Raw genomic sequence first — 23451 nt, 5'->3', positions numbered from 1 at the left:
AGATATACTTCTTGTCCAAAGCTTTTCTTGAAAAATCTCTATATTTCTGAACCAATCTTGTAAAACCTGGTTTATGAGAATTTCTTTAACAACAGATTTTAGCCAGTTGATACTAGAAAAACTTTAATCCAGACATAAGAAAGACCACATGAATTAAATATTACAATATACTAAGTAGTATGTTATCACAACCTTTAACTGTATCTGTTCTGACATTGACGAAGTTTACAATAATGCAGTCTCCTTGAAACTCTTTGTATAACGTGATAACCATTTCCTGTATTTAGCCCGAGATAATTGCCGACATCACGGAACGACTTTTTTTTTATTTGCCCAGCTGCATGCCATGAAAAAGTTGGCGTACATTTCTTATTTAAAAAAAATATTAAAACCTCAAATGACAGCTAATTTTCAAATGAAAATATTTAGAAGTTAAAAGAACAAAAACAGATGGCAAGGAGAGATGCCATCTACTGCTTCCTGTCATGTCTGTAACAGAGAGCAAGGGTAGTAGCACTTGTCAAGCTCGTCTGAGAGTTGAAATCACAGTGGCATACTTATTCTAAAAGACTTTAACATATATTTGGTCATAAAAACAAATAAAAATAACCACTATCTCATATGGAATATTTTTTATTTCAACGTCAAAATATACACCACTAGAGATCTGAATTTTTCCGTCTGTTTGGAAAAAAAATCATTTCGATATCAATAAATTGATTTTTAGTACATTTATACATGTGTACTACAAAATGAACATGATGAAAAAAGGGAATCAAGCTCATGATTTTAAAAGCAACAAGTTGAAAATGTTTATCTGTTAATAAACTATTCTCACTCATTCATCCTCTTCAGGCATTTCTGTACATAAGGCAGCACGCCTCTATTTAAATTGGTACATCCTTTCAAGTTTTTAGACTCAATGATTTGTGAAGGGAGCATCAATACATACAAAATGAAGAGTTATAGAAAGATATAGTTTCTGAAAATCTTTAATCAATGAATAATTCAACTCTTAAAAACATTAAAGATGTTCAGTACCCAAAAAAATATGTGTATGTAAAAAAAATAGATTAAAAAATACTGCATAAGTTTCAAAAATATTTATGAAAATTTAATAGATTCCAATCATCAACACATAGGTGGCTATGTGAATGTCTTTACAAAATGATTCACCAACGTCCACTGACTAGTGGTCTAATACTAAATAAGTTGAATACTAAAATTCTCCAAGATAAACCTCTAAAATACTGGTTGGATTCAATAGCCCCTAGGACTGCATAAACTGTCCTTGGACAATTTCATAGAAATATAACAAAGAGTGTAAATCAAAAACAGAGAACAAATTCAACCCACTGGAGTATTTGTATATGTACAGAATGTAATGAGATTCTATAGAAAGCAGTGTTCAAATGCACATGGAGACTGACTATGCTGCATTCCAACAAAGGCCTCTTAAACATCATATTGTGTAAGCGGCATTACAGATTCCCACGCTCAGCCTGGTCCAACTCGATAGCTTCAAACAAGGACTTGAAATTTCCAGCACCAAAACCCTAAACCAGACAAAGGCAATTATAAATATACATGTCTATCCCATTCAAAAATTTTCTCATAACCATCGGCTATAAACTTCAAAGAACATTCATAATTTGATGGAAACAATTAGTATTAACTACTTTAAATTTAATTTGATGACCCTAGTTGGCCTTTGACCTTGAATATGACTCTGACCTGGTGATTGTGTCTCTGGATGACCTCAAGGAAAACTGTTGGTCTGTCCTGCATGATTTTGGTGAAGATCTGCAGCAGGTAGCCGTCGTCATCATAGTCAATCAGGATGTGAAGTTTCTGAATCTGTAAAAGCCATCCAACATGTAAACATAGTATCAGACAGTCCTACCTGTAAACTTAGCATCAGACAGTCTTACCTGTAAACTTAGCATCAAAGATAGTCCTACATGTAAACTTAGCATCAAAGACAGTCCTACCTGTAAACTTAGCATCAATCAGTCCTACATGTAATCTTAGTATCAAAGATAGTCCTACATGTAAACTCACTATAACAGATAGTCCTACCTGTAAACTTAGAATAAAAGACTGTTATACCTGTAAACTCACTTTAAAAGACAGTCTTACCTGTAAACTCTTTATAAAACAGGCCTACCTGTTAACTCATTAATAACTACATGTATATGTAAACTTAATTATGCGTTATGAAAGAAAATCATATTTGTAAACTCTAAGTTATGCATTATAAAAGACAGTTGTAACTGTGTACTCTGTCACACATTATGATTCACTTTGAAATCAAAAACATGGGAGACTTATTGTCTAATAGTACAACCTTATCAATGTATTACATATGTGTCATAGCTTCAAGGAGTTAAATTGCCCTTGAAATTTCATAGTGTGACAAACGATTAAGGTGCAACGCATGGTGACAGATTTCTGATCATCCCTGCATTAAACCCCTAATGCTGCCATATTAACTTCACAGGGTCAGGATGTAAAGAGAATTTAGAAAATTAAATTCAATAATGACTGTGAAAATCTGAGAACTTACACAATTGTTCTGATCTGTTTGCAATTAACTGCCATCAAGCAGTTAGAAAAAATTACTCCAGAGTGTGTAGGTGTAATTCAACAGGTCTTAAAAATTACAATCTGTTTTAACAAGGGTATTTCTAATAAATTATGAAAATCATTTAATGTGTCTAAATAATACCCTTAAATTCTGTTAAATTCTTCTTATACACAACGAATGCTGTCATCAAAGGAGTCAAGTAAAAGGCAGAGTAGTTGTGATGATAATTAGGAAAGTACAAAATGAAGTATAACAATTATATACAGACACAACACAAAAATTACACTCATTGATATTATCAAGGTGAAGGTCAGGAAGAAGCTGGTCCCATGAGTTTAAAACTACATGTGTAAAAAACCAACTTTGTCTTGAAATGTTATTGTCCTAATAACAAACCTTGTCCAAGTCTTCGGTAACTTTTACTTTGGACTTCTTTAACCTCTCTCTCAGGTTTTTGTAGTAAGTGCTGGGGATTTCCAAAAATTGAAGGCCTCTTTCTCGGAGAAGTGAAACCTGAAATAGTATATGATCCATGTGGTCACACAACACCAAATAAATTTTTAAAATCAATTCTTCATTGATATTAAAAGTCAATTCTTTAACATTAAGAAGAGTATAATACATGTAGCACTTGTTTTCTTTCCATAACAGAAAATGAAGATCCTACTAAACAATAATAAAATCTAATTTATAGATTTCAATTTTTTTTTTTGGCAATTGGATGAGAAGTATTGATCAATCTTTAGAGAAAGGTGGACTGGCATAGTCTTCATCTATATCCTCATTACAAACGTGTCCTTCATATTTCTGAAAAATGTGTTAAAGGCTTAAATGATAAAAGGTCAATGTTTTGACTCTACCAGAATTAACATAACATTCATTTATTTCACACAAAAAATGAATGCATGCATCTGCAAGAAGGTATGCATACAACATGGAAATCAACTCTCTCTCATTGTCTTTTTATGATTTTCTTTTGTTCAATCGTAAAAGAAATTTTAAATATTCATTTGTTTAATATCTTTAGCATTGCTAATTATCTACATGTAAATTTCCACTTTTTTCAAACTTTTAAATCTGTCAAATAGAGAATTCACATGATTTAAACCTGGGACAGAAAGCATGGTAAATAAATGTTGATAACTTTGTGTCAGCTGCATGATTTTGTCTTAAAGTCACAAAGATAACAGGTCTGTCACATACATCCTGTCTAACTGAGTCAAACCATCAATCAAAGTGTCTACCCTGGTCAGACGTTTCCTTTGTTTATAGAATCAAAATATATTAGACTGTGAAGGGCAGAGGATTGAGGCAAGGCCTGTTTACTTCCCTATAGTAGAGGTGTGAAAGTACATTTATATTGTATCACAGTGAGGGTTGGTGTTGCATGGCGCTATAATTTTTACCAAAGTCTACTTGATATGGTCTTTGTGTGCTTTTAAATATAGCAAAGATATTTTTAAAATACATGTACAAGAACTAATCTGATATATTATGATTGGTCATTACTGTTTGGATGATGTCATTGGTATTCATGGCGATGTGTTGAACTCCGGCTCCACCATAGTAATCCACATATTCCTGGAAAGTAAAGAGTAACTGTGCCAAGAAACATAACTCTCGACTTTACTTGACAACTGTTTTTTAAGCATAGCAGTAGATCTATGATCATCATAATTATATCATAACCTATCATACTCTTGAAAAAATATCCCAGTCATCAGCCACAGTAAAAGTCTTCCACTATTCTCTTCTATACAAGTGCATTGTTTTAAGCCCTAAACAGAGTAAGGTACCTGTATCTGACTTTTCCGTTTTCCTGGTGCCGGTTCGTTTATTGGCATCTTAATGGTTTCTTCAAAGTTAGTAACCACGATGGAGCGGAGCGCAGAGTACTCCGTGTGGATTTGTGAGTCATCCACGGACCAGAAACGATGAAACATCAGGTTCTTCTCATACCTATGTACAAACTTCATCATTAACTATACATCAAAATTGAAAAACTATCGGACCATAATTTAATGCAAAAATAATAAGTGTTGATCGAAAAGAAAAAAAGAACACTATGATTATGAAATTGAAGTTGACTTGTTATGTCAGAAGAACTGAACAGTTGAGGCACTCACCAGTCGGCAATACTGGTCATTTCATTGTCTGGCTGGTTCCCCACAATGTGGTCAATAAATTGAAGATTTGGTTTGGGTCTACAATCACAGGAAACAGTTTTACATCATCACATCTGAAAAAAACTTGTGTCACAGCAATACATTTACTCAGAAGTCTACACTTTATCATTAAGTTTGTTCAACTTTTATGAAATTCAACGAAGTTTTATAAAACTGTGGGCACATTTTGTGCCGCCAAACAAAAAACTTACAATATCCAACAATTCAGAAAAAGTGTTTAAAAGCCTGTGAAACAATATAGCATACTGAATTTCTTTATTAGAATACATTGTACGCACAAGAGTTCAACAAGGGGGTCTTTGAATGTTGAAGCCCTGTATCCAGGTAGGAACAGGCCTTTGTATCCAGACCGGTCAATCAGTGTGTGTGTTGTGTCTCCGTATGTCTTTATCATAGCCATTTTGACGGTTCCACTATCATCAGACTCTTCCCAAGGCTCCTTCACAACTATAGCTCCTTTAGCCACTGCTCTCTGGTTACAGAATTGAAATGGTGAGGATTAAAGGTCACATGTAAGTTTTTTTTTTTTTTTTAAAGAAAGCTGAACAAGTAAGTGTATTATTACAGTAAATTAAAATATCATTTATGTGCATGCTTCCATAGTAAACTAGCATAGCTGATTCTTGGTAGAAAAATCATTTCTAAGTTTTAAGTACTTTAAGTAGTTTCTAACTGACCTTGAAGATAGCTTGTAAATCCTCCACTTCAAATGCAATGTCCTTGACCCCATCACCATGTTTTACAAGGTGTTCTCCTATCTCTGAAGAAAATGGGAATTATTGATATTGTGCCATAGAGCCTGTGTTGATATCTATATACACATAAACAAGTAAAAAGTGCTTTGAATACCCTGTGTGGCATTTGCATACAATTGTAAATGTGAAAGACTAGTGAGTCCTTGTGCTGGTGAGATGAGCTATAAATTAACTTCTAAATACAATGAACATTTATTACGATTTGCTGTTGTTCAGTACATATGTGATGACTGCATAAAATTTCATTTCAATATGCCACTCATTCGCATAAGAATGAACTTTGAAGCACCTTAAAAATATGATATTGTAAAAGTGTGAAATTATCTACCTGATAGTTGAAGCACCTTAAAAATATGATATTGTAAAAGTGTGAAATTATCTACCTAATAGTTTTATACAAATGTACCTTAACTTTCTTTTAACTTAGAAATAAATATTTGCATCAGCGTTTTTTTTTTAATTGTTTTTGTAATTTTTCATTTTCTGAACAAAAAATAGTTATTAAGTGATGAATTTACAAGAACATGACCTCTGCCTGACCTTTAGGGTTGTCTGGTTCCAGGGCGGACTGGAAGTTGAAGATCATCTTGTTCTGTTTGACTGCATGGGACACCACTTGTCTGCTGCCCGTCTCCAGTCCTTTGTAGGCAAAAGGTTCAAAACCGACCCGAGTGCAGTAGTAGGAGGCTGCCTGTAGCAAGAAACAGCCATGACATTTTGAGCCATTTATTTAAGGCTGTGGACTCTTCTTACAATGTAACTACAATAACTACAAGTATCTATAAAGTTCTGCATCCTCTGACTCGTACTCCAAAGTAAAGATAACACAGGAGAGCTGACCATATCAAGTATCTTGCTTATGAATGTACAGTCTTCGAAGGATATAAAAATATAAAAATAAGAATGGATACCTAATAAAAGTTTTTATATTAAAGTTTTTATCATAAATCTAGAATTGTGTAATTATATCAAAATCATTCCAATCATTAAGTAAATTATATGTGCAATACAAACTGGATTAACAGAAATATTCAGCTCCCAGTAATTCAAGCATTCCTCATTTAAACAATTTTGTTATTTTTAGATCCACATAAATTTACGTCTCATTTTGAAATTCCAATGTCATGCAACTAAATAAAGGACAATTAGGTCGTTTGTTTCATCATTCATAAAACTATTTTGCTAACAGCCAACATTGCACTGACATACCACCAGTGATGGCGATATAAAAAATAGTTAAAATTTAACATTTCGGCCATGACACCATTACAAATATAATGAAAGTAGGGTGAATCAAACATACTGTGTCTGTATGGCCATGACTGATCAAAATTCAGGTGACGGGTCACTTGGGGAGCTCCAGCACAGACATGCAGGCAATGTAATATGCAAATTAGCCTACAGGTTACCTCTTAACATAATTCATTCTTAATATTGTTTTCTTCTCTGCATAAAATGCAAATAAATAAGCCCTACTTTCTCTTACCCCTTTTATAATACAAATCAACTGAAATATAATTCCATGTAAAGAAACATTTATCATATATCGTCAGAGGCCCTAAATTTGTTATGCCCAGTCCTAGAGTTGTGTCACTCGTGTTTTCCTCGTGTATCTCACGAGATTTAGTCTAAGGTTGATGGAAAAATATTAATTAATGTAATGTAAAGTCATAAGAAGAAAAATATGCATGTTTTTTTTTATTTAGTGTAATATATTTAACCATGCACCTAATGTGGAACATATTCTTATAGTAACTTGTGAGCATCTGAGGATATTTGCTGTTAGTACTGACTAAAAAACATATATAATCATTCTTGCTAGCTTTTGCGACATTCTGGGTTTATTTCAGAATCATGGATCAAATTCTAATCTTAATCACATATTTTAAAAATTTTGGTTTTTCCTTTCTAGCTTACCTGCTTGGCATTTCCAACCCAGAAAGTGAGATGATCAAAGCAGACGAATCGCCCAGACTCTGGCTGCAATATAATTATATTTCAAAAATGTTGAAAAAGGTACATCTAATTTTAATCAATGATAAGCAGACAATGTTCTACAATTGCCCCTTCAGTGCAATAGGTCACTGCATTGACAACAATCACTTAGAATATTAATGGAATATCTGTATGCCTTGGTCTGCATTCATGGATTATTAATGACATGATAAAAATATTTTGACTTACTCTCAATACTGATCTAAAGTTATTCAAACATAGGAAATCACAGATTACAAAGCTCACCGAGACGAGGCATCACCTTTATGAGACCAACTTTATCATAATATATGAAAATCATACTTCATGATCTTGGATATTCATGGACACTGTTTTGACACAATATCGTATATCATCTCTTAAAAAAGTCTATGATAATCATATGTTCATTTCATACAGTATTATAAATAACATTGTTATACTTTCATGTTAAATAATGAAATCTGATTGGTTAAGACGCAGTTAATAATATTTTCTATTACCCTCAGCGTTAGCAACGCACTTAGCAACGGGTAACATTAAAAAATGTTACATGCGCGAAAATTATGCGCGTACGGTTCGCTGTAGAATTCACGTTATTCCTATATAAAAGCAGTAAAATTTTCTTAAAAATTATGACATTCAGTATAACAAAATAAATAGTGCCTGTTTGGGAGGATAACAGTTGAAATTGACACCCATCGAAAACCATTGTCAACCTCCGCTTCGCGTCAGTTGAAAATGGTTTTCTCCGGGTGTCAATTTCAACTGTTACCCTCCCAAACAGGCACTATTTATATAATGTTCATCAATACAATAAAATAAAATACAATATTGCATCCAATCATACTCACAATATATATCATATAAAACAACAAAATACCATAATAAATATTGGTGCAATATGATATTCTAACATAAGATATGACATTGTATCATGTTATACATTATTATATTTGATCATTTATACAATATCATAATAAATTACATATGATACAATGTAGCATTATATGATACAATATCATACCACATAATACATCACAATATTGTAACATATGATATGATATTGTATAATTTAGTATATTAGTAGATATTCTATTGTATGTTAATGTATCATATTTAATACATAATATGATATTGTATCATATGATACAATATAATTTGACACAATTTTACAGTATTATATCATATGATACAATAGCATGTGATATCATAAAATATTATATAATATATCACATGAGATGATATTATATGTTTAAATATCATATAATACAATTTCATGTGATATGACAATTTGTTTTCCCTTGGACTGAAATGTCACATTTTCATTGGTTTAAACATAGCACGTGATTGCCTCATATATCTCTATATTTGTTCTGTGAGAAATAATATTAGGCAATATGGCCGTCATTGGTCGACGCTTCGCTTACTCATTTCGACATTTCATAGTATTTTATACATAAACTGCATGCCGTAAGTTCTTAAAGTATTTGGAGTAGTTGCCCTTTGAAATTCTTTAAAATTAGAGTAGTTGCCCTTAGAATATTGACGTCACATTGTTTTGTCTGGAGCAGAACAAAATGGCAGCGTCGAAATTTGCTCAAATCTCTGCAGAGGAAAGGGAGAAAACATTTAAAATTGAATAGCAACAAAACATTGTAAGTAAACATGGGTGAAACAAAGATTTTTAAAGAGTATTCGAAAGGTGAGATTGAAAATTTTGAAGAGTTTAAATGAGTTAAATTGGACGAGATGTAAGGTATCTTGTACATGGCTTTGCGTAGATCATCGCTATTTGTGAATAAACCCAATATTATTACTTATTAGGTTAGTTACTGACTCACTACGGAAATATATTGGGTTGATCAATCTCATAGATGGCGCGGCGAAGCCGAGCCGTCTATGAGATTGATCAACCCAATATATTTCCGTAGTGAGTCAGTAACTAACCTAATAAGTGTTTTGTTTTCCCGAGGACTATCAAGCGACCTATTCATTCACAAATAGCGGTGATCTACGCAAAGCCATGTATACAAGATGCCTTATATCTCGTCCAAATAAACTCATTTAAACTCTTCAAAATTATCAATACCACCTTTCAAATGCGCTTTAAAAATCTTCGCTTCACCCATATTACTTACAATGTTTTGTTGCTATTCAATTTTAAACCTCTGCAGAGATTTGAGCAAATTTAGGCCTAGACGCTGCCATTTTGTTCTGCTCCAGACACAACAATGTGACATCAATATTCAAAGGGCAACTACTCTAATTTAAAAATAATTTCAAAGGGCCACTACTCTAAATATTTTAATGACTTACTGAACACGATTTCTGTGTTAAATAATATGAAACATTGAGATGAGTAGGTGCGGCGGCGGCCAATGACGGCCATATTGCCTAATATTAATCCTCAAAGAACCTACATAGAGATATATGAGGCAATCACGTGCCATGTTTAATCCAATGAAAATGTGACATTTCAGTCCGAGGGAAAACAAATTTCCGTAGTGAGTCAGTAACTAACCTAATAAGTAATAATATCATTTAAACCAATATCATATTATACAATATTATATGATATGATATTATATGATAAAACAATATCATATAAAACAATTTCATGTGCGAAAATACTAAATTGTAGAATCCAATATCATATTATATTATATCATATCATGATACAATATTATATTAATACAATATCGTATCATATGATACAATATTATATATTGCAATATCATATGTGATTAAATGATAATTTAATAATACAGTATCAAATTATACAATATTGTATCATAATATACAATACTATACATAAAAATATCATGATACTTAAGTTTTATCATATCATAAAATATCAAAAAATTGATGAAATATTATATCATATAATTTTTTACAATATAACATGATATATTGTTATATTCAGTAGTATATTCTCACTATATAACTCTATATAGACGAGTAGTCAATAATTGTAATATCAGCTCGTCCGAAAAATATTGACCGGTCAATATTTTTTAGATATTGACCGGCTAGGAATAATATCTAGAGAACATTCCCTCTATTTCAAATAATCGCCTCTGATTTGTTGATTCGTAAACGGTGACGTAAATAATTCTTCGCGACTCCAAAACAAGGTGACGTCATAATAGACAGTCAGTCAAGGCAAGTAAACAACGAACGCGCAATGTGACGGTTTGCTATCATAACGGATATAAGGATTTGCGAATTACTGTGAAGTAAAATCAGGTAGAACACCTGTCTGATAATTCTTACGGTCGGTGGAATATCACAAGTGACCGTTTGATGCTGGGGATATTTTGGAAATGAACTTTGCACAAAACTGAATTCGTGAATTCTTTGTTGAGCTGAGAAAATTACGGCGATCTGTTTTCAATTAATTTCTTAAATTTTGGTTTGTTTCTTCATATAACAAAACAAATGTTGACTGTGTTTTCGGGCAACAGTGATTATATTAGCCCCCTTGGGACTAAAATATTGCCCTCCGCTTCGCGTCGGGCAATATTTCGTCCCTCGGGGGCTAATATAATCAATGTTGCCCTCAACCCCAGTCAATATTTGTATAATATTGTATCATTTTAAACAATAGTGTATCATATCATAAAATACTATATCAAAGGAATCATGTTATATCTTTTAACAACAAACACATCTATCTATCAATTGCAAGCAGGCTTGAGTGACGAAGAAGATGTTTTTAGCATCCTTGATAATGGATATCAGGCTTTCCCTGTGTTTCATTTATAATATAGTTAAATCAACTATGCAAGTTATTATCTATAAAACATGTGACAAGTTCCAAAAAATTAAACCTCATCCATCATCCAAAACCTATGCCCCAAATTCAGCATTCAAGTCTGTCAGGTCAGTAGTAACTACCTTAGATATTGCTATCAAAGGGCACCTGCAACAGAAACTTTGACCTGCTCCAAAACCTTAGTTCCTCCTAGCTCCAGCATCTGGAATTTAGGACTCAGATTCAGCATCAAAGTCTTTCAAGTCCATAAATAAGTCCAGATGCATCATCCATGCAAGCTTGGTGAAGAAAGAACAAGTATAATAACTTAGATACAGGACCTGCAAGCAACAAAAACTTTAACCAGGTCCAGACGCCGACGCCGGGGGTATAGCATAAGATCCCCCAGACTTCATTTCGGTGAGCTAAAAATGTAAAGTCTCTCTCTCTCTCTCTCCTCTCTCTCTCTCTCTCTCTCTCTACACATTTCGGAATTATTGCAACCCCCGTTACCCGATTAAACGTCCACGTTGACTCGTGTTTCGTGTTTACAAAACATTCAGTATTATTGCAGAATAAAGTAGCTCACCTTTGGTCCTTTATTGGTATACGTAGTCTGAAAAAATACAAGAAAAAATATCAAATTAACTGATGTCACCTGTAAACTACAGAAATATTACCAGAAAATTTAACAAAACACCTACCATTTTGTCCTTGTAAACTGTGTTTGAAGGTGTGTTTGTAACGGCGATCTTGATTGGACAATGCAAGACCAATAAGCTGTTTAAAGCGCAAGCACACCTCTCCTAAACATAACTCCCTCTTCACTCTAATTCATTTCTTTTTCAATTGATACACATAGGCGTCGGAACCGGGGAGCTAGGGCCACTGTTTTTGCTAAGTTAGACCTAACCATTAGACACATAGCAGAATAGAGGGTTCAGCCCCCCCCCCTTTTTTCACAGGAAACATAATTGTTCCGTAATGTACGTTTGAAAGATTAAGAAGTTGGAGTCAAAGGAATACGTACAGCCCCCCACCCCCTTACCACGGATTAGGATTTTCATGATTTGGGGGAAAAATGTTATGGCCTGAAAGATTTTTAGTTTTGGAAGTATAGGTTTACCCCTCCCCCCTCCCCTTTCTTCCCACCCCCAACCCCACGGATTAGGATTTTCATGACTTTGGGAATTAGGTTTTTTCTCTTTTCTCTCAATATTTCTGAGGATCAGTCTAGCTTCCCACTTTCAATTTGGTTCCGACGCCAGTGGATATATATCATCTGCAGGATAATTTGATTCCTTATATGGCCATAATATCTATTTGAAATCAGTACTACATGCATCAAAATGTATAACTCTATATGCAATATTTTACAAAAAAAACAAACATTTTAATCAAAATACTTTAACCGGTTAAGAATTTTCAAAGTATGCAATATTTGACCAAAAATATGCATAAAAATTTTGGGGATGGTAAAAATTACAAAAGGTCCAGCTGGATTCGAAATCATGACTTACAGAATCATAATTAACGCTCTCACCCATACTGCGCTACGCCGTTAGGTACTATGACAAGTTTGGAAAAGAATATAAAAAGAAAACAAAATATAAAATTATACTAATTAAGAACTGAACATAATGGTTTATGTATTATCAGGTAACACATGTTCATAAACGGCTACACGAGTCCAAAACTGTATGCTTTTACCGAATTCAAGACAACGAGTAAGACAATATATTTTGTCTACGAGAAATAATACTTTCTAAATTTCAAGCTAGTAGAGTATATTTGCTCATCTTGTTTTGTATATTAACTAAATAAATAATTATTTCGATAGCAAGTACGTCACAACATGGAGGTGCATTCCTATACCACCTTAAGGTATAGCAAAGTTCCTTAGGACATCCCTATGACCAAGTCTTACTGAGTATCAAAACACATTACTCCTTATTATCTGCTAGAGCCAAAACTCAGTTGATGAAGATGAATGTTTCGATTTTGATGTACAAAATTGTCTAAGGTCTGCATTGTGCATGTCAACGTTTATTGATATTTCTGATCTACAATGATCAAAAACAAATATTGCAGAGCTTACCGACTGGGACGAGATACATGCATCATCAGGATGCCATTATCATGCACGGATCCAAATTTAAGTTTTTTCCATTAGAAAGGGGGGGAGGGGGTATACTGAATACGAATAATTTCTTTCAAATCATATAAAATCATGTTTAAAATCAATTTTATATAAAATTATGTCATATTATGATTCAATAACAATCATGTGATATGAAACTGAATGATACGATATTGTTTATATAATATTCATATTGAACCATACGATACAATACAATATTGTATTACATGATCGTAGGACCAGGTAGGAAATGATAAACAGAATGAGCCTTACATTAATCAGCAAAGTAAAAAACAAACATGTTTATTTACAAGATTTTATTGTAATACTGTGGAGATTAATGCTATTGTTCTCAAATTTCAAACATCAACAGGTGACCTGATTCACAGCAACAAACAAACACTGGCAACACATGCATGACAAAACAAGATATCTGTGAGTGGATGCTCACTAGTGATACCCCCGCTCTGATGTGAATATGCAAAATAAACAAAATCGACATTTAACAGAAAGCTGGCATCCGATTGGTATAGAAATATATCCCACAATATGGCATGCCTGAACAAATAGTGTGTTAAAATTTCAAGATTCTGCGATAAATAGATGCTAAGAAATCTTTGAGGAAAATTTGTTTGAAAATTTTGGCTAAAATAAACAAAGTACTCATTTAACAGGAAGTTGACGTCCAATTGGTACAAAAATATATCCCACGATATGGCATGCCTTAACAAACACTGTGTAAAAATTTCAAGCATCTGCGATAAATAGCTGCTAAGAAATCTTTGACAAAAATTTGTTTGACAATTTTGGCTAAAAATAAACAAAGTCATTATTTAAAAGGAAGTTGACGTCTGATTGATACAAAAATATATCCCACAATATGGCATGCCAAAACAAATAGTGTGTTAAAATTTCAAGCATCTGCGATAAATAGTTGCTGAGAAATCTTTGACGGAAATTTGTTTGAAAATTTTGGCTAAAAATAAACAAAGTACTCATTTAACAGGAAGTTGACGTCCGATTGGTCAAAAATATATCCCACGAAATAGCATGCCTATACAAATACTGTGTAAAAATTTCAAGCATCTGCGATAAACATTTGACAAAAATTTGTTTGAAAATTTTTGCAAAAAATAAACAAAGCCGTCATTTAACAGGAAGTTGAGGTCCGATTGGTACAAAAATATATCCCCTGATATGGCATGCCTATACAAATACTGTGTAAAAATTTAAAGCATCTGCAATTAACAGTTGCTGAGAATTCTTTGATGAAAATTTGTTTGAAAATTTTTGCTAAAAATAAACAAAGTCGTCATTTAACAGGAAGTTGACGTCTGATTGGTACAAAAATATATCCCACAATATGGCATGCCTATACAAATATTGTGTAAAAATTTCAAGCATCTGCGATAAATAGTTGCTTAGAAATCTTTGAGGAAAATTTGTTTGAAAATTTTGGTTAAAAAATAAGCAAAGTCGTCATTTAACAGGAAGTTGACATCCGATTGGTACAAAAATACATCCCACAATATGGCATGCCTTAACAAACACTGTGTAAAAATTTCAAGCATCTGCGATAAATAGTTGCTGAGATAAATGCGACAGAAATTTTTGTTACGGACGGACACAGACGGACAGACAGACACACAAGGGTAAAACAGTATACCCCCTCTCATTCGGAGCGGGGGTATAATGATCTGTTACTGAACACATACCTGTACTTAAGATGATAGACAATGTCAATGAAACAGGATCTAAAGTACATATGTAAATACATGTGTATCATATCAAACCGAGTACTTTGTTTAAAAAATAAATTCACATAAATACAAACATTTTATTTCATGACTTTGTAATTTAACTAATACCTAATATATTTAAGCTACAACAAAACATATAACTTAATATATCTATAGAACGTTTACCTTTGATCTAGTACAACCATAAATCTATGAGGAAGAGAAATTGTAAAACAGCAGCTCTATGGACCAAAAAGAATAAACTTTTCAATAAATCCCCTCAAATGGTCCTTAAAAACTGCAGATTTTATCCATATACATGTACATGAATACAGATTCCTATTCTCTTCCAATTCATTCTACCTGCTGACTGTTCCTGTATATAATGAAGCTCAAAGTCAAGAAAGCTAAAGGAAATGTGCACAAACTCCATAAAAAAATTGTAACTGTATATAAAATGGATTAACACTTCATGAACACTTATACCATGAACACATGATGAAAATGTTTAACAATAATGCCCATCATTATACAGTAAAATATCAGAAACAAAATAACAAAGGTAAAGTTCAACAACTAAAATATGCATAACTAGCTCACCTCAAAACACTTACTCAGTAATTAGCCATAGACCAAAGTTCAAGGTTAACATAAAATGACTTCATATCATTCAAACGTTCGGCCTATTACGAAATTCTTTGTATTTAAAATTGTAGCGGTAAAAATGGCAAGGCAGTAGCACTGGATTACACAAATATGTAGAATTTACAACAGTTAAACAAAGCGATACAAAACAAACATCTATACAACCAATAAAGATCAAATATCATTCATATAGAGACACTTCATCACATATCAACACTTAAAAATTCAAGGAATAACTAGATACCCTATTTCTCCACCAATCACTCAATACAGTACAACATGCTTATAAAAAAGTGCCAGGGACGAGTGATTTTGCTTTGTTATAAGCGTAATTTGCTATATCTGTCATTTACAACATGTAATAGAGTCACGGAATATGAAAATCACATCGCTGTAATTGTCAATCTATTATACGCGTGTTTACTATAACTGTGTTTCATTGTATCATACACAGTTATCAAGGAAAAGTTGATTGTTTCATTTGTATACATCATGGTTTAATCCCATTTTCAATTTGTTCTTCTTAAATATTATACGGATACTGAAGGAGTCTGCATAGTATTAGGTGTATACAGGTTCATCCTACTTCTTCCTATAGGTTGAACATACATGTATATAGAGGGAGTCTGCCATACATGTATATACTGCTTTTACTTTAATTTATGTTTATTCTACTCTGTACGACTGGTTCCTTCCAATATTATGAGTATGTCTTCAGGCAGATTTTAATGGGTTACACTGAAGGTTTATCCTAAACTGAAGGTTTTTCCTACACCGTAGACCTAGTTCCCTCCTACATGTTGAACAGATTATCATGCAGCTTATATGGATCTATACTGTAGGTTTATCCTACACCGTAGACCTAGTTCATGCCTACATGTTGAACAGATCATCGGGCAGCCTTTTTTCGTCTACCCCATCCATGTCCACAACAACCTTGTAGTTTAGTTTTTTCTCCTCAATGACATCCTCCTCAGTACGTTCTGCTACTTTCTCCTTTGACTTCTTCTTGCTGGATTTAACTCCAGAGAATGTCAGGGATTCCTTGTCAAACTTTAACATCATAGTTCCTGTGGTTCCATCAAAGCGGTTCTTTACAACCTGCAAGGAATCAGATGAAAATTAGTGCTGCTGAAAAAGTGTCAAGTAAACTAAGTTCTAGTGTTGCAATTACTTTTACTTTGAAATTTCATGTTAATTGATCAATTCACTAATTTGAATATTTACATAATTTAAAATTAAGATAGTTCAGTGCCTTAAAAATAAGTTACACAAAGTTCTACAAAACTTTTTAAAATGTGTAATTATGATCGACTGTTTGAGCCTGACCTGGATATATTTTTTGGCAGTCGCTGCTGATAATCTCCTTGTCTGTAAAATCAGGACATTGTCCGCCTCCTGTGTGGCTTTAGCACTTCCATAGATAGAACTGATGGTGATTTCTTGATCAATGTTTTCCTGTAATCAAGTCAGTTCAACACCCTGTACATTTTACCATAGTGTATAGACAGTAATACATGTACTGTTAAATTCAAAACTTTTACTTCAATAGCCAGTTTTCAACATAAGAGACACAAATAATCAACCTCATTTTACACAATAATAGGATTAAAATGTAAAATATTAATATATTACTTAATTGTTTTAACCACCTGTTTTCAAAATACATGCACATGTAAGAAACACAGAAATTAAATATTATGAAAGTTTTAAAATTCACATATTTATGATAACCATTTAAATTCTGTCCAGTTTTAAAGAAGTGCATCTGTATGCTGAAAACTCATTACTGATACTCTTACCTTCCGGGGGTGTATTACTAGAGTCACATGGCAGTTAAAATTGGTAGCAAACTTCCTTAGTTCTCCAATTATATGATCCTGAATATCAAACTTATTAAAGTTGCTGTCATAGCCCGTCCCAATCATAAACTGCAGGTTGTCCAGAATGATGTGTTGTACATCATTTGTATACACAGCCCGTATCAACGTCTAAAACAAATTTATATGTATATCATTGTCCCTAGTATTTTCAATGGCTTGATTCCAAATTGTTATAAAATAGCATTAAACTAGAAATCAGTATGAAAACTGGTATTTGAGATATATGGCATTATTGTAAGTTAACCTCTTAGCTCAACCATTATGTTGCCAAAAGACCTGGGATCAAATCCATGTGAAGCCAATATCTGTCTCTGTTACAGTATGAATCTTTAGAATTTGTAAAAAATAAAAACAACAAAAATTGAAAAAACTGATAGGCAGAGCAAAATACCTACTTCTTTGACAATTTCAAAATCTTCCTGTCCATGAAAAGTCATAAAATACAATGGCAGTTCTTTGAAGCGGTTGGCCCATGGAGTGAAATCCTCAAGAGAATCTTCAAATGACTTCCTGTAAAAATTTTGTTATTTAAAAAAACCTATCAGTCCCAAGAAGAGTCAAAAAATCATTCAATAAAAATCTTCAATTTGGTCAGGTGCTGGTCCATGCAAAATTCAAAGTCTCAAAATGATAACTGATACTTACACTGCAAATTGTTTCAGCAACATTTTCGCCATACGAATGTTATTTATCTCAAAACTCCCCCAAAGTGTATTAACCTGAAACAATAAATTTTTCAAGTATTTTGTAATAGGTACATGTACTTGCATAGATATGGTAACGTTTATTTCTATTAGTATAAACTAATACAGGGTCACCCATAAATCCAGAGTTGGATTATGAATTTCACTTTAAAAACACTTACACCCTGCATACACAAATCCAGTGAGTACTCCCCAAGAAACGTTGTCTTTCCACAGCCAGTGGTTCCAGTGAAAAGGGTCAGCTCCCCGGGGCGCAGACCACGCAACAGATTGTTCATCTGGGCAAACCTTCTCCACTGGAAAATCATTGTAAATCGGTACAATTTCTATTATGGTATATATTTTTTGAATGCATAGCTAGAAGAAATTTTAAATAAATTACTGGTTTTCAATTTTTGATATCCCTTATTCGATTTAAATATACAAAGATGAACAATTCTTGCTAGATGATTGTTAACTTGATTGCCTACATACATCTACCTTGAAATGTTTTCAGCACCATACGATTCCACTGTAAAAAAAAAAAAAAGTAAACCACCAAGAACTGACCTTGACCCCTGTCACCTGTTCCACATTTGCAAACTCAGCGTACACTTCGCTGGTCAACCTGTCGAATCCCACGATGTTGTCCAGATCGACAGGAACACTCTCCTTCAGAATTTCCTTTAATTTTTTCTTTTTCTGTAAAGCATCCAAAGGACCAGACACTTTGACAATTTCTGGCCTGAAACAAAGTACATTTAATGCTTAAAATATAATCAATAAACAAAATACCTAAAATATCAAAGATGGAAAATTAATAGTTTCATTGATTACAAACCTGACAATTGAACATCGATTTTTCCCAGCCAGTTTCTTGGCAAATAGTTTTGATGTGGCTCGAGTAGCATCATTAGCTCCAAGCCAAATGATAATATGTTTTACATGTTCCAAGGAATGTAAGCACTAGAAAACATACATACTTGTATGCAATGTAACTCATTACAAAACATAAATTTTTCTCTCCTACATTCATATTCAATGAGAATTTTTCTCACATTTGATTAATACCATATCAATCAAACCTCATTATCTATAACTTGATGGTTTGAGATATCTGAAACTTTGAGATTTATAGGTGAAAATACAAAAGTTACAGCAACTGATACATCTTACTCTGTTACAAATATCAATTTTTATCAAGATACCCATTTTCAAAGTTCAACTGTATATTTTATTGAAATCTGTATTTAATTAATGCGAGAATGATATTTTAAGCAAAAACAGGCAAACAATTTCCACAATAAAGCATGAGCAAGACAATTAGTACATGTATATATCCTTGTATTCATAGTTTACCTCCAGTGGAAGTTCTGTCCCCTTAGGCACAGACAGCCCAAGCATGTCAGTTTCTTGTGTGATCGCCATAGCATCAAATTCTGAGGATGTAATAACAACCTTATCATATTTCTTGACATTTGCCTGGTAACCATGCCAACCAAATAGCTGCTGAAATCCAATCCTGTTAGTAAACAAGAAAAGTTTATCAAGTTGTTTTCAGCATAAATAATAAAATTCTTTTTTCAACTTCAAATTCTTTCAGGTGTGTTAACAAAGGATAAATACCAGAAGATACTGTGGGATCATTAAATCTAATCACTATCCCATACCAATGAAAATACAACTCCAATTAGGCACAGTTTTTCTTCACGATACATACCTTAAAATCTTCATTATACATGTACATATAATAGAAATGTACAAAATTACACTTTCAATAATCTTTAAAAACTATATTTGGCCTCCATTTTCATAGTACCAGGGATGTTCTAACAAACCTTGGTTGGAAGCTCTTGACCACATCAAACATGTGCCCCTCTTCCCCCTCTTCCCTGCCCACAACCGAGTCCTGTTCTGGGGGTTTTACTGCATGCTGGAGAAACATGGTCCTCATCCCAACTGTTCGCTGGTCTGGGTTGACGTAAGGGAGATGGAGGGTTGGAAGATTGTTATCATCTGTCGTGTACATGACACCATGTCTGGCAAATGTTTCAGGTTTTAATCCCTGAAATGCAAACTTGTCCTTGAAGTAACATTACAGTAACATTTGAATGTTTAATTTTGTTGCTTGCACAATCAAACTTGACAAACATCACTGTGACCATACCTGTTTACCGGTACATACATGTACTACTTTTCATGATTAATTAAATATAATGACTGTACACAATAATTACCTTGATACATGTACTGTTTATGAAAACTAAATTGATTTCATTCTCAAACTGACTACTTGAACAATGGAAAAGAAGAAAGATGAAATGATATCATAATATCAACAAATGAAAGCTCAAGGAACACAGTATGTTTAGTTGTCGCTACCTGACAGTGATAGAGATGAGTCATGGCTGTGAACTCCTCTTCATACATGGAGGTGATTGGTTCTTTATTCTCTGTGAAATCCATGCCATGGTCGCAGTAGTTACCCACTCTCTCAGATTCTTCTTTATCTTGAAAACACTCTGAGGTCTTTCTGTTAATGATATACATATACATGTGTTTACAGTTCACATTGAACAACTGAACATTGTTAAATAATGTAAAAACATTTATTTTAAGGAGGCTGATAAGATTGTTAAAAATCTGCAATATCAAAACTCTTTATCTTTTAACATCATGTAATAAACAACAACTCAAGTATATTTGCAACATTTCATGAAAATCTATCACCTGATTCTTTTTTGTGGCAATTTCAAAATACAGATACATTTATTACAGGAAATTGTCATTTTTTGCACTTCGAAGCAGATTTTAAAAAATACTATTTATATAGTAATTTTTCTGAAATTGTAATATTTAATTAGTAATGTCATTTTTTATCTTACATGTAAATTACACTAAATTCTATAATTTGGTTTTAAATGGGGGTCTCAAAATATCAAAATGCACCAAAGTGTTTGGAGTATTACAAATGTAGATTGGTACAATAGATTCATTTAAAAATTTTAAAAAATAACTTGCGTAAAGTATAATTTTGTGCGTAAAATTTCCAGAGCTGAACTTTTCCTTTATGTTATTTCTTACAACATACTCCTACAGAGCTTCATTTTATCAATTTATTTTATCAATTGTCATAAAAACACACACAATGACAATGCTCAACTACTGAACAATGGAAAAATAATAAACAAAATACAATTTTCTTTTAAAAAATTAAATTATTTTTTATCTTTTTTTTTCATGTCATAAATGGCATTGAAACAATTTCTTAAAAGGTATAATCAAATACATTGTTTTTTACTAGATTATGAAAAATGCTGAGTGAAAAATGAAGTCAGCCACCTAAATACTTACAAGTCTGTGCATTTTGCATCAGACAAAACTTTCCTCCTCAGGCTTGACCACTCTCCATAATGATGACAAGTGGTACACACAAAGGAACCTAAAAATATGTAAAGCACATTTATAGGACAATTTTAATCAAAACTGGTAAACGCATTCACGTCCTCATTTACCACACGTTAAACCAGAAATATTTTTTTCCCAAATTATTTTTTACTCATAAAAATAAATATACACTGTACCTGTGTTATAGTTTATATACAAGTTCTTCTTCCCTGTCTGAGGACTTGATTGTGCAGCATGACAGTTGGCAATAAAATGAGTGTGACCTAATTCAAAGGATAACTTGTGGTTCATCAAGAAGTTCCTAATTGTATTTCTCATAGCAGTGTTCTTCCTTTTACTTCGACTACTTTCAGACTGGGTCTCCATTTCAGACGTATCCATGTTGCCTTCTTTTTCTTCTTGATCTTCATCGCTGTTTATTTGCACAGCTCCTTTTGCTCCATACTGATTGTCAGCAGTGCAGTAGAACCTGCATATATTCTTTGTAGATCTCAGCTGAAGAACAGCTGTGAGTCTTGAGTAAGTCAAACACTGCTGTGATGAAATTAACTGTTTGGGACTCTGAATGTAGCTGTTGGCAAACCTCAGCTGATGAACCAAGACAGCTTTATCTAGTTTTTTAGCAGAGCTCCAGATTCCCATTTCTGCATATACGTGTATGTGCACCTATGTGTCAAAAAATACTTCCTAAATAATGAATATGTTCCATATTTTGGTTTCCTTAATCATTCATTTGGTCCATGCACATAGTAACCATACACCAGTTAAGTTTTTATCATTAATGAGGCAAAGCCTATTATCTATGTGTATACAAACGCAAAACACGTGAACGGAACCAATTCATTTTTTTCAGTATTTTGCTTACGATTCAAGTAAGGATGGCCATCCTAACGCTCTTTAGGCAAAACGTTGAAATATAAACATCTCATAATTCTCTACACATGGTCAATGTTCAGTAGTTACGATTGGGTCAATGCATGCAATGTTTTCCCTCGCATTTTATAGTGAAGGAAATGACACAAGGTCGATAAAATTAAAACCGGGATTGAAGAACTCCGTTTTCCGGATAAGAGAATGGGATCAGTGCTGTACAAAAACCATGGTGCATTCTCTCATATTAGGAAAGGACATTTTTCACACTGAAATAAATAGTTTTTGTCTCTAATAAAGCAATTTTACTTGTTTACTTGTATTGAAATTCATAGAAAATAATTTTATAAAAGAAGATCCATAATTATTGTTACCAATATTTCATGATATATCCACTTTTTTCTCAATTCGTTGGCATGTACACTTTTCATTGAAATTCTTAATTACATGTATATGTACAACGCTATGTAAAATTTGGAATTCGATCCCCGTAGTGGATCTTTTTATCATACTCACAAGTCGAGGTTTTCTGATTCGCACTGCTTCTCAGCGGTGCGGATCAGAAACCCTTGTCTTGGGAAAGATGCCTTTTTAGTATCCACATGGTTTATATGAAGTAAACTAAAAATTTCTAAGTTGTTTTGCCTATTATTTAATGATTGAATATCAGGTAGTCAATATTCAAAAAGACTTCTCTAAATCAGCTCTTTTCCATATATCATTTTTAAAAATTGCCCCCCACCCCCAATCCAATATTCTCCAGAATAGTATCCACATGGTTTATATGAAGTAAACTAAAAAATTTTAAGTTGTTTTGCCTATTA

General features: G+C 33.0%; 2 protein-coding genes across 3 annotated transcripts; both read right to left on the bottom strand.

The window, feature by feature from the left end:
* Positions 1-1344: 1344 nt before the first annotated feature.
* Positions 1345-12073, bottom strand: LOC105327112 (4-hydroxyphenylpyruvate dioxygenase). Its single transcript, XM_034483091.2, has 12 exons — positions 11964-12073; positions 11849-11875; positions 7446-7508; positions 6069-6219; positions 5451-5533; positions 5052-5245; positions 4714-4791; positions 4384-4546; positions 4097-4168; positions 2984-3100; positions 1735-1857; positions 1345-1556 (listed from the first exon to the last, which is right to left on the bottom strand). Exons 1-12 carry the CDS (start codon positions 11964-11966, stop codon positions 1482-1484), a joined length of 1149 nt encoding a protein of 382 aa, XP_034338982.2. The 5' UTR covers positions 11967-12073; the 3' UTR covers positions 1345-1481.
* A 1414-nt stretch (positions 12074-13487) lies between these two features.
* On the bottom strand, positions 13488-22951 carry LOC105327113 (twinkle mtDNA helicase). 2 transcript variants are annotated; one of them, XM_011427422.4, is made up of 14 exons: positions 22623-22951; positions 21934-22423; positions 21704-21791; positions 20732-20882; positions 20188-20414; positions 19709-19871; positions 19191-19315; positions 18920-19094; positions 18532-18666; positions 18312-18385; positions 18062-18176; positions 17586-17774; positions 17113-17241; positions 13488-16884 (listed from the first exon to the last, which is right to left on the bottom strand). In XM_011427422.4, the coding sequence occupies exons 2-14, from the start codon at positions 22397-22399 to the stop codon at positions 16657-16659; spliced, it is 2265 nt and encodes a 754-aa protein (XP_011425724.3). In that variant the 5' UTR covers positions 22400-22423; positions 22623-22951; the 3' UTR covers positions 13488-16656. The 2 variants fall into 2 exon arrangements, with proteins under 2 accessions (XP_011425724.3, XP_011425723.3); XM_011427421.4 differs by having other exon boundaries at positions 21934-22951.
* Between the last annotated feature and the right edge of the window lie 500 nt (positions 22952-23451).

This window comes from Magallana gigas, chromosome 3 (genome assembly GCF_963853765.1).
Source record: "Magallana gigas chromosome 3, xbMagGiga1.1, whole genome shotgun sequence".
Taxonomy (NCBI): Eukaryota; Metazoa; Mollusca; class Bivalvia; order Ostreida; family Ostreidae; genus Magallana; species Magallana gigas.
The sequence above is the reverse complement of the archived record's forward strand: the minus strand, read 5'-3'. Positions and strand labels throughout refer to the sequence as shown.

Coding starts and splice junctions, on each gene's coding strand:
- LOC105327112 (XM_034483091.2), bottom strand. Junction 5,246..5,450: donor ATTTACAAGCTATCTTCAAG/GTCAGTTAGAAA, acceptor TTCTGTAACCAG/AGAGCAGTGGCTAAAGGAGC. Junction 4,547..4,713: donor ATGACCAGTATTGCCGACTG/GTGAGTGCCTCA, acceptor GTTTGTACATAG/GTATGAGAAGAACCTGATGT.
- LOC105327113 (XM_011427421.4), bottom strand. CDS start 22,399: ATGGGAATCTGGAGCTCTGCTAAAAAACTAGATAAAGCTGTCTTGGTT. Junction 18,386..18,531: donor TGGATTTGTGTATGCAGGGT/GTAAGTGTTTTT, acceptor TTATTGTTTCAG/GTTAATACACTTTGGGGGAG. Junction 16,885..17,112: donor CTGCCAAAAAATATATCCAG/GTCAGGCTCAAA, acceptor GATTCCTTGCAG/GTTGTAAAGAACCGCTTTGA.